Raw genomic sequence first — 12,179 nt, 5'->3', positions numbered from 1 at the left:
CATGGCGATGCTCTGAAAAGCAAAATACTCTCTTTCTGCTTCATAAGACAGAAGAAAGACTTGCATTTATATAGCGTCTTTCACGACCACCCGACGTCCCAAAGCGCTTTACAGCCAATGAAGTACTTTTGAAGTGGAGTCACTGTTGTAATGTAGGAAACGCAGCAGCCAATTTGCGCACAGCGAGCTCCCACAAACAGCAATGTGATAATGACCAGATAATCTGTTTGTGATGTTGATTGAGGGATAAATATTGGCCTGGGCACCAGGGATAACACCCCTGCTCTTCTTCGAAATAATGGATCTTTTACGTCCACCCGAGAGCGCAGATGGGACCTCGGTTTAACGTCTCATCCGAAAGATGGTACCGCCAACAGTACAGAATGTCGGCCTAGATTTTTGTGCTCGGGTCTTTGGAGTGGGACTTGAACCCACAACTTCTGACTCGGAGGGGGAGGGGAAAAGTCTATCTTCAATTACAAATTGTTTGTGTTTGTACACAGAAATGAATTCTGAAGAGTAGATTTCAGGATTTTGTGACGCTGGCAAGACCTCTAATTGTGCATCCTTAGATGTCTTGAGAAAGTGGTAGGCTGTCCTGAGTAGCAGCTTTTATAATTGACTACAGTATATTGCTAGGCCTTTTGAGGGCATAAGAGTCGGCCACATCGTGTGGGACTTGAGTTCCAGGTAGGAGCGGCACTTTTCTTTGAAGGACATTAGTGAACTAATTGGGTTTTCGCAGCAGTCACTGTCAATTTGTTTTGTTGTCAGCTGACACATTATCAGTTATTGAATTAAATTTCTTAACTTGCTGTGAATTACCTACCTCTGAGCTGCTAATCCAGTACCATAACCGTTGCATCACTATATATTGAAATAATTTTCTTCCAATAACACCTGCAGATTTTGTAGCCTTGAATGTCTGTCTGCAACTAATTCCCAGGAGCACCAAAACAATGTTTAAATGGATTGACTGCAATGTATGTTCCAGCAAATACTGTGTAAGTAAAATGTGCAGTGACACAGTCAGAAATTAAAGCCAAGTTTTTCAAACTACAATTATCAGTGGCATATATACCTCAAACGTTGCATGAAGGGAATACTTGAGAGCTATAATATCCTCCTGTTTAGAAACCATGCATCCCTCACCATTTTGTATTGCGGTCCCCACTTATACTGCCCACACTAACGATGAGCATTTTGCATCACCATAGGAATCAATTACAAAGGTGCCACATACAACATATTCAGCACCTCAGCTACTTTGGGCAATTCAGTAAGCTCTTTGCACCTCGTTAAAGTGTGATTACTTGTTCTCCCATACCTATCATTTAATGGCTCTGATCATTGGTTACAGGTTGAAATAAATAAATTAACTGTGAGGACAGGTTTCCTTGTCATTTGAAATTTTCTTATTTCTTATTTGTGCGTTAATATTTGACTATTTTCATGTCAATCACAGGAACCAAGACATTTGCAGTTTGTTGCTGAGTTCAGTGAAAGCAACGTTCACACACTGTTATCAGGGAGGAAGATGTATGGAGCTCCAACAAATTTTGGATTCTGTATCAAGGTATAACTTTTTTGTTGAATGGAGTTCCAACTATGAATAGCTACCATGTAATTTGGGTGTGTATGTCTTTTTTTTCTTTTTCAAACTGGAACAAAAGATAAACGATTAGCTCTTTCTGCATTGTCATGTGTTTTGAGATACAATGCTAACTGCAGGCTAAGCTTATCCATCAATTTTCAGAAATTATTTTTCTGTAGGGAGTAACTGCGTGCATTTAAAGTATGCTAACTGAACAAAAATGGATTGAGGGGGACAAAAAGAACGGTTGTAATTGCCAGGCTTTCATTTAGGGGAATTTCAGTGATTTTGAATTTCAACAGGTGTTATTATTATTAAGGTATGCATTAATCCTAAACTATCTGCTGTGGCCTTCCAGCTTCACAAATCGGGAGGTACCAAAGACTTGAAGTTATTTTGTGCAGACGATGAACAGAGTAGGACATGCTGGGTGACAGTGGTTCGGCTTTTTAAGGTATTACAGTAGTATAGTTATGAGTATAAAAAATTGATCTTTATATTTATAAAAACTGCTTTCTTCTAAACTATATATTATGTAAATGATTTAAAGGTAGCCTGTTATCAGCTTCTTTATTCTCTAGCAGTTTTATGTGTGCACAAATGCGAGCGTATCCTTTGTGTAATGCTTTGAATGCACTTATCACCTTGGCTAAATAGCAACTTGATGTGCAAGTTTGCCCGATTACTTGAAGTATTTTAAAACCGTAAAATTTAAGTTTTGTTTTGCACTTCAACTTTGTCAGCGGAATTGCCAAAATAAAAATGTTAATTTTCACTGGAAATTAATTTTTAAATGTTCTTGTGTCCAGTACGTTGTTAAGTGATTAAGGCATTGGGTTTCTCATCCTTTGTGTAGTGTAAGAAAAGTCTCGAGTCCTGGCCTTGTCACAGGGGCAGTCATGGATGGTAATATTAGCAATAGCATTGCACCCAGTTGGGCTCAGCCTGCCAATTTGACACTTCAAACAAGAACTCTCAATGGCATTACTGCAGTACTGGGTTTTTGATCATTTGAAAATTGAGTAAATGGTACTCCCCTTTTAACAGCGAAGCAAACACTGATCTGGGCAACAGATTGTCACATAACTATTTTAATACTTGGTAAGAATCTGTAAATGGTCTCCGGAAACTGCATTTTGGAGCAAAATCTCTGCTAATTTGACTTCTCTTAGAAGGAAGCGATCCCAATTACAGGCTGGTAGAGACCATTTAATCAAAAATGACCGAGCCACCTCTGTTTTGGTGGATTGTTTAATATGGAGTTCAGGCACCGATCAGCCATAATCTAATTGTATGGTGGGACAGTCTCAAGGGGCTGAATGGCCTACACCTGTTCCTATATTCCTTCCTAATGAGTGTTGAATGCAAAGATCATTTCGGTGTTGGAAACTTAATATTGATTACTTTGCTGTGAGAAAGAAATAAAGCTAATTGTTTAGGATCGATGACATACGAGGGGGAGAGAGTCTGTTGCAGTAGACATTTCAACCAGAGTACCTGGTACTGGTATTGACTGACCGCTTCCTACTTTGAAGCCTGCCTGACCAAGAAGCCTTTTACTACTTTTACTTTTTGCTGAATTGTTTTTGGCGGAGGCAAATTCAGGACGACAAGGATATAAGCAGTTTAAATACTGCAGCGAACTGCAATAAAGGTAGTTTTGTTGCATTTTCTTTTTTTGGAGCAGATTTGGTAAAGATAGTGAAATCTTGCCGACAGAAGTGGTTCTTTACTGCCAGCATGAAGTAATATCTGCATAGTACGCATGTCCTCACACAGTGTACAGCGTCTACTTTAATTTGTTTTTGTCTGCCTGCATTGTTTAAAAAGATACCATTAAAAACACTGAATCCTAATGCCAATTTTGGAGGTTTTGGCTTGGAGAATTTGTTGATTCCAACAGACTAAAGCTGAATTAATAGCAGTTATTTGTGAGGTAATGACAAGTCATCTGAGACAATCAAAACAAAACACATGCATTTATATAGAACCTTGTCTTGGCTGTCAAATGTCTAACTGCTACACATACAATTAATTATAAATAACAACAGAAAATGCTGGAAAAACTCAGCAGGTCAGGCAACATCCGTGGAGAGAAATTTGAGTTGACGTTTTGGGTCGAATCCTTCTTCAAAACTGGAAAGAAAAGAAAATAGATCGAAGGCAGGGCTGCGATCGGACAAAAGAAGTGAAAGAAACAAAAGTAGTAAAAGAGACAATAAAAGGTATTAGAAGCCAGACGAGCTGGTAATAGGCTGAGATTAGGTGTAAAGTGTACTGGCAGGGCAAGAGATAGCTGCCAGGTGTGAGAGAGAAATAAAAGGAAAGGGGGGGGGGGGGGGGGGGGAAAAGGAGTGGAAAAATTACAAGAAAAAATGTAATAGGGGCCGAGGTTATGATCTGAAATTGTTGAACTCGCTATTGAGTCCGGAAGGCTGCAGAGTGCCTAATCGGAAGATGAGGTGCTGTTCCTCGAGTTTTCGTTGAGCTTCCGTGGAACAATACAAGAGGCCAAGGATGGTGAGGTCCGAGTGGGAATGGAGCGGTGAATTAAAATGACAGGTGACTGGAAGCTCGGGGTCACCCTTACGGATATCGAGTTCAACAATTTCAGATCATAACCTCGGCCCCTATTACATTTTTTCTTGTAATTTTTCCACTCCTTTTCTCTCCGCCCCCCCCCCCCCCCCCTTTTTGTTTCTCTCTCACACCTGGCAGCTATCTCTTGCCCTGCCAGTACACTTTACACCTAATCTCAGCCTATTACCAGCTCGTCTAGCTTCTAATACCTTTTATTGTCTCTCTTACTACTTTTGTTTCTTTCACTTCTTTTGTCCGATCGCAGCCCTGCCTTCGATCTATTTTCTTTTCTTTCCAGTTTTGAAGAAGGGTTCGACCCGAAACGTCAACTCAAATTTCTCTCCACGGATGTTGCCTGACCTGCTGAGTTTTTCCCACATTTTCTGTTGTTATTTTGGATTTCCAACATCTGCAGTATTTTGCTAACATACAATTAATTACTTTGATGTGCAGTGATTGTGATATAGGCAAACATGGCAGCTGTTTTGCATACAGCAAACTCCCACAAACAGTAATCCAGTTGATCTATCTTTTTGGTGTTATTGGTTGAGGGAGAAACTTTGCCAGGACACTGGGAGAACTTCCTGCTCTCCTTTTGAATAATGCCATAAAATCCTCAAGAACAACTATTTGCATTTATATAGTGCCTTTAACATAATAAATCGCCCCAAGGTGCTTCACAGGAGTGTTATCAAACAAAATTTGACACCGAGCCACATTGAGATATTGGAGCAGGTGACCAAAAGCTTGGTCAAAGAGGTAGGTTTTAAGGAGGGTCTTGAAGGAAGAGAGAGGTGTTTAGGGAGAGAATTCCAGAGCTTGGGGCCTTGGCAGCTGAAGCATAGCTGTCAATGGTGGAGCGATTGAGTATGTGCAAGAGGCCAGAATTGGAGGTGTGTAGATATCTCGGGCTGGAGGAGGTTAGAGATGGGGAGGGGCGAGGTCATGGAGGGATTTGAAAACAAGGATGAGAATTTTAAAAGCGAGGTGTTGCTCAACAGAGAGTCAATGTAGGTCAGTGAGCGCAGGAATGATGGGTGAACAGGACTTGGTGTGAATTAAGCTATAGGCAAAAGTGTTGGATGAGTTTAAGTTTATGGCGGCTGGAAGATGGGAGGCCAGCCAGGAGTATGTTGGAATAGTCAAGTCTAGAGGTAACAAAAGCATGGATGAGGGTTTCAGCAGCAGATGAGCTGAGGTAGGGGCGCAGTCGGGTGATGTTACTAAGGTGGAAATAGGCGGTCTTAGTGATGACCTGCATATGTGGTCGGAAGCTTATCTTGGGGACAAATATTGACACCAAAGTTACGAACAGTCTGGTTCAGATTGTTGCCAGGGAGAGGGATGGAGTTTGTGGCTAGGAAATGGAGTTTGTGGCAGGGCCTGGAGACAATGGCTTTGGTCTTCCCAATATTTACCACAACCAAAAAACTTTGATTTAATTCATTCAAAAAATGAGAGTTGATGAATGTTGAGGAGGGGCTGCTAGGTTGGAAATGAAGCTAACATTTTCGGAAAAGGTGACCAAATAGACCCAGGCAATTACAGACCTAGTAGTTATAAGAACATAAGTAGGAGCAGGAGTAGGCCATTTGGCCCTTCGAGCCTGCTCTGCCATTCAATAAGATCATGGCTGATCTTCGACCTCTTCTCCACTTTCCTGAACTACCCCCATATCCCTTGATTCCCTTAATATTCAAAAATCTATCGATCTCTGTCTTGAATATACTTTGAGCCTTCACAGCCATCTGGGGTAGAGAATTTCAAAGATTCGCCACCCTCTGAGTGAAGAAAAGTCTTCATCTAAGTCCTAAATGGCCAACTCCTTATTTTGAGATTGTGACCACATGTTCTAGACTCCCCAGCCAGGGGCAACATCCTCCCTGCATCTACCATCAAGCCCTGTAAGAATGCTATGATATTGGGTAAAATAATGCATTTTATTATCCAGAGTAAGTTGGAGGATAAATGTAGTAAACAGCAGTCAATGCAAGTTTAGAAGGCTATAAGGTCCTATTGGAGTAACCTTGACTTCTTTGAGGAAATGGCTGTGGGAAAAACTTGCATGTTTTTTACCTTGACTCCCAAAAAGTCTTTGATGTTCTGCACTAAAGGTTATTAATTAATCCAGCAGAACTTGAAGGTAAAACTTTTATTAAGGTTTAAAACACCATTATACCTAGCATCTCATCTTCAGTACTTTGGCTGGATCAATCTGCCTTAAACCAATTGCGAAGTAAAACATGTAAAGACCCTTAATCAAGTGTCTTGACATGTTTTTCTTCGTAATTTAATAAATTAATAATTTACACACACAAACTGATGCATAACATTGAGACTAGTTGCACCTGGGTGACTATGAAATGCAACCACACTCATCAGTTTGCTCAAATCTGGAAGATATCAAATGTTTCATCAACGTTGATTTCAGAATTGTTGAGTAGCAATATACCAACATTCGCTTATAGTTTGAGCAGGTCACCAGGTGGCATCCCCCATCCCAGGGGTTGCTGTTGCTTGTCCTGACAATAGGGTGGTATTGAGCGTTCAAAACCCTAACAACCTGTACAAGGTAATCACTTGCTGGAGTCTGTAGGAGCAGAAAGAAAGCAAGAGACCGTCTCTTGTTGCTTATTTCTACTATTGTCGAGAAGAGAAAATGTATTTTTTTATAGTCACAACGATATCTTGGAGAATGATGAGGAAGAGGAGAGTGGCAGGTGAACTACCTATTTGTTTTCTTTGGACAGTGAAAGCAGTGGAGGATGAAAGAAAATAATTGATCAATGACATTCATTAATTGTTTTGGTGTTTCCCCTGGGCCTAGGAAAAGAGGTTAATACGTGAGACTTGCTGCTGTTCAGAGACGGGAAGAGGAGTTGATGGACATATACATAACTGTTTACATTAAAACTTCCCTTTACCTCAACATCACAAACAGATTATCTGGTCATTATCACACTGCTGTTTGTGGGAGCTTGCTGTGCGCAAATGGCTGCTGCATTTCCTACATTACAACAGTTGTCGTCGTACGTGTCTTCACACTGTTCCCTTTGGGGTACTGTATGAAGTGGTGGAAGGATTTCTGGCCATGATTAATGCTCCTTCTGTGACCGTAACCATCTTCGTACCAGCCATTAGGGTGGTTAGTCCTATGGCGGGAGGGTTTTACGGGCTCCCACAACCCATACGAGGTGGGGGGCCACCCACACCCACGGACGCAAGTATCCCGCTGGATGTCAACCCAGAATTTAGAGCCGGAGCTCCGACTCCACTTGCCAGGACTGTCTGGAGCGGGGTTCGAAACCCTACGCCTTCTGGCCCAGCGGTGGGGATGCTACCGCTACGCCAAAGGCCCACTCCCATTACAACAGTGACTACACTCAAAGTGCTTCATTGGCTGTAAGGTGCTTTGAGATGTCCAGTGGTCATGAAAGATGCTATATAAATGCAAGTCTCTTTCTTTTTACCTTGGCCAGGAAGTGCTTGGGTGAAGAAACCACAAAATTGCTGCACTTTCACCTGTCTGGGTCAAGATTTCAACAGTCCACATCACTACCACATGGGCAGCACGGTGGCATAGTGGTTAGCACTGTTGCCTCACAGCGCCAGGGACCCGGGTTCAAATCCGGCCTCGGGTGACTGTCTGTGTGGAGTTTGCACATTCTCCCCGTGTTTGCGTGGGTTTCCTCCGGGTGCTCCGGTTTCCTCCCACAGTCCAAAGATGTGCGGGTTAGGTTGATTGGCTATGATAAAAATTGGCCCTTAGTGTTAGGGGGGATTAAATACGCGGGGTTACGGGGATAGGGCTTGGGTGGGATGGCTGTCGGTGTAGGGACCGGGTGCTAGGGTTTGGATGATCAGCCATGATCTCGTTGAATGGCGGAGCAGGTTCGAAGGGCCGAATGGCCTACTCCTGCTCCTATCTTCTATGTTTCTATGTTTACAGTCTTTGTTGAGCCACTTTTGAGGCTGCACAGTCTTGCCCTCCCCTTTCCATAGGGTTCTGCTGTCAAATATCACTAAGAACATAAGAAATTGGAGTAGGCCATTCAATAAGATCATGGCTGATGATCTACCTCAACTCCACCTTCCCGCACTATCTCCATATCCTTTGATTCCCTTAATATCCAAAAATCTATTGCTCTCTGTCTTGAATATATTCAACGACTGAGCATCTACAGCCCTCTGGGGTAGAGAATTCTAAAGATTTACAACCCTTTGAGTGAAGAAATTTCTTCTCATCTCAGTCCTGAATGGCTGACCCCTTTATTCGGAGACTGATCCTAGTTCTGGACTCCACAGCCAGAGGAAACATCTAACCTATGAGATCACTTCTCATTCTTAGAAATTCTAGGAAATATAGGCCTAGTCTCCTCAATCTCTCCTGATTGGACAATCCCCCACCCCCCCAACAACCAATTCCAGGAATCAGTCTAGTGAACCTTTGTTGCATTCCCTCTAAGGCAAATATATCCATCCTTGGGTGAAGAGACCAAAACTGTACACAGTACTCCAAGTGTGGTCTCACTAAGGCCCTATATAATTGCAGTAAGACTTCTTTACTCTTGTGCTCCAATCCTTTTGTAATAAAGGCTAACATACAATTTGCTTTCCTAATTGCTTGCTGTATCTGCATGTTAACTTTATGTGCTTCGTGTACAAGGACACCCAGGTCCCTTTGAATACCAACTTTTCCCAATCTCTCTCCATTTAAAAAATATTCTACCTTTCTAGTTTTCCTATCAAAATAGATAACTTCACATTTTTCCACATTAGATTCCATCTCCCATGTTCTTGCCCACTCACTTAAGCTGCCTATATTCCTTTGCAGCCTCTTTGTGTCCTTCTCGCAGCTTACTTTCCCACCTAGTTTTGTATAGTCCGCAAACTTGGATACATTGGCCCAGAAATTCGGGTCGGAGGCTTCCCGCGGGTGCAAGCCTCCAACCTGCACTTAACTTGCGTGCTGGCCGTTGAGCTGTGGGCCCCCGTGGAATTGCGATCCTGGGCCTCCTCCAACTGCCGGCGTGCAGTGCTTGCGTATCCCAGGGGCGCAGTTAGTTCGATGCGTCCCCTGGGATCACGTGGGCCATGGAGAGTCAATGGTAGCAGGGAATGCTTCATTCATAAGTTGACAGGAAGAGCTGTCAAACCTATAAATACTATAAGCCCCAAAACATCACTAAAACTTCAAATAAACTAAAAAAAAAAAATACCCATAATTTTTAAATAACTAAATTACATGAAATAACTATTAAACAAATTAAATTTTTGAAAAAATTAATTACATTTTCTAACGGGGCTAAAAATAAACTTTTCTTTAAAGTATTTAAAAAATAATAAACCTGTGGAAAAAATGTTTTAATTTTAATTAATTCACCACTTACCTTGTTAAAAGCAGGCCTTGCGACTGCTTTTTACATGTCTAACTTCTGGAGACTTAACTTCCCAGAGAAACCTGGAAAAAAAACGTAAGTTCAATGCGCACGCGCTGCCTCTCCCACACACGCATTCCACCTCTTAACCCCTTCATTCAGGGGAACGGAAGTGCCGGTTTCCCGTGCATGCGCAGTGCATGCACGAAACCGGCACTTTCATTGGGCCGACGCGTGAGTACCCCGTGCGTACTAACGCCTTGGGACCCGAATTTCTGGGCCAATGTATTCGGTCCCTTCATCCAAGTCATTAATATAAATTGTAGTGAACCTAAGCACTGATCCTTGCAGAACCCCACTAGTTACAGAGATTAGCGTGCAAAATTAAGGCACATGGGATTGGGGCAAGGTATTAACTTGGATAGAGAACTGGTTGGCGGACAGAAAGCAAAGAGTTGGAATAAACGGGTCGTTTTCCGAGTGGCAGGCAGTGACTAGTGGGGTACCGCAAGGATCGGTGCTAGGACCCCAGCTGTTCACAATATATATTAATGAGGACGAGGGAATTGGATGTAATATCTCCAAATTTGCAGACGACACAAAGCTGGGTGGGAGGGTATGCTGTGAGGAGGATGTCATGAAACTCCAGTACGATTTGGACAGGTTAGGTGATTGGGCAGAAACATGGCAAATGCACTATAATGTGGATAAATGTGAGGTTATCCACTTTGGTGGTAAAAACAGGAAGGCAGATTATTATTTGAATGGCAATAGATTGGGAGAAGGGGAAGTGCGAAGAGACCTGGGTGTTCTTGCGCACCAGTCGATGAAGGTAAGCATGCAGGTGCAGCAGGCGGTTAAGAAGGCAAATGGTATTTTGGTCTTCGTAGCGAGAGGGTTCGAGTACAGGAACAAGGATGTCTTGCTGCAGTTGTACAGGGCCTTGGTGAGACCACACCTTGAGTATTGTGTGCAGTTTTGGTCGCCTTACCTGAGGAAGGACGTTCTTGCCATGGAAGGAGTGCAGCGAAGATTCACCAGGCTGATACCTGGGATGGCAGGAATGACGTATGAGGAGAGATTGTGTCGATTGGGCTTATACTCACTGGAGTTTAGAAGATTGAGAGGGGATCTCATCGAAACCTATAAAATTCTGTCAGGCCTGGACAGACTAGATGCAGGAAGGATGTTTCTGATGGCCGGGGAGTCCAGAACCAGGGGTCACAGTCTAAGGATAAGGGGTAAGCCATTTAGGACTGAAATGAGGAGGAATTTCTTCACCCAGAGAGTGGTGAACCTGTGGAATTCTCTGCCACAGAGGGCGGTGGAGGCCAGTTCATTAAATATATTCAAGAAAGAGTTGGATATATTTCTTAAGGCTAAAGGGATATGGGAGAAGGCAGGGACAGGGTACTGAATTTGGATGATCAGCCATGATCTCATTGAATGGCGGAGCAGTCTTGAAGGGCCGAATGGCCTACTCCTGCTCCTATCTTCTATGTTTCTATGTTACCAACCTGAAAATGACCAATTTATTCCTACGCTCTGTTTTCTGTCCATTAACCAATCCTCAATCCATGTTAATATATTACCCCCCCATCCCATGAGCTCAAATTTTGTGTAAAAAAACTATTGTATGGCACCTTATCGAATTATTTCTGAAAATCCAAATACACTACACCCATGGGTTACCCCTTATCTACCCTGCTAGCTACAACTTTGAAAAACTCTTGGTTTGTCAAACATGATTTCTGTTTCATAAATCTGTGTTGACTCTGCCCAATCATATGATTTTCTAAGTGCCCTGTTATCAAGTCCCTAATAATAGAATCTAGCATTTTCCCTATTGCTGGTGCCAGGCTAACTGGTCTATAGTTCCCTGTTTTCTCTCTTCCCTCCTTTCTTGAATAGCAAGGTTACATTTGCTACCTTCCAATCCGCGCGACTGTTGTAGAATCTAGGGAATTCTGTAAGATCAAAACCAATGCATCCACTATCTCGTAGCTACCTCTTTTTAAAACCGTAGGATGTTAGGCCATTATGTCCAGGGGATTTGTCGGCTTTTAGTCCCATTAATTTCTCCAGTACTATTTCTTTACTAATACTAATTTCTTAAGTTCCTCATTCTCACTAGACCCTTGGTTCCCCACTGTTTCTGGAATATTTTGTCTTCTGTGAAAACAGATGCAAAGTATTTGTTTAAAATGTCTGCCATTTCTTTATTCCCCATTATAATTTCTCCTGTCTCTGCCTATAAGAGACCCATGTTTACTTTTGCTAATCTTACATTTTTCATATCTATAGAAATGTCAATAGTCTTAGTTAACTAATTAAGCACCTGTCAGTTAGGACTAGTAATCAAGAGATATAGTCATCAACTCTTTTAAATAAATGCATAAGAGTTCTCCCCTTATAGTTTTGTTCAGCATTTTATACCATAACATTCAGGCAAAATTTGGACACCAGTAAGGAATAGAAAAGAGTAGCCACTGCCCCAGACACTTCAAATTGCTGATTTGGAAAATTGGTGTGAAGTGCTACACCCAGCTTAGCATGACCATTGAAACATGCGTGAAAGCTGTAGCTGTATAGAGGACACAAACTGAAGCAGAAAAACACAGAACAAG

The 12,179-nt window shown here is 42.2% G+C and overlaps 1 protein-coding gene across 3 annotated transcripts in view; it reads left to right on the top strand.

Annotated features, from left to right (window-relative positions):
- The window catches only part of grb14 (growth factor receptor-bound protein 14), a 293,218-nt gene that overhangs the window by 243,489 nt on the left and 37,550 nt on the right, over window positions 1-12,179 (top strand). For all 3 annotated transcript variants that reach the window (XM_085986430.1, XM_085986432.1, XM_085986433.1), the window contains 2 exons: window positions 1,466-1,576; window positions 1,953-2,048. In XM_085986430.1, coding sequence (XP_085842556.1) covers window positions 1,466-1,576; window positions 1,953-2,048 — 207 coding nt within the window. The remainder of the gene's footprint in view (window positions 1-1,465; window positions 1,577-1,952; window positions 2,049-12,179) is intronic.

This window comes from Somniosus microcephalus, chromosome 4, assembly GCF_052327205.1.
Source record: "Somniosus microcephalus isolate GS21.2 chromosome 4, FLI_Smic_1.0, whole genome shotgun sequence".
NCBI classification, from domain to species: domain Eukaryota; kingdom Metazoa; phylum Chordata; class Chondrichthyes; order Squaliformes; family Somniosidae; genus Somniosus; species Somniosus microcephalus.
The sequence above is the reverse complement of the archived record's forward strand: the minus strand, read 5'-3'. Positions and strand labels throughout refer to the sequence as shown.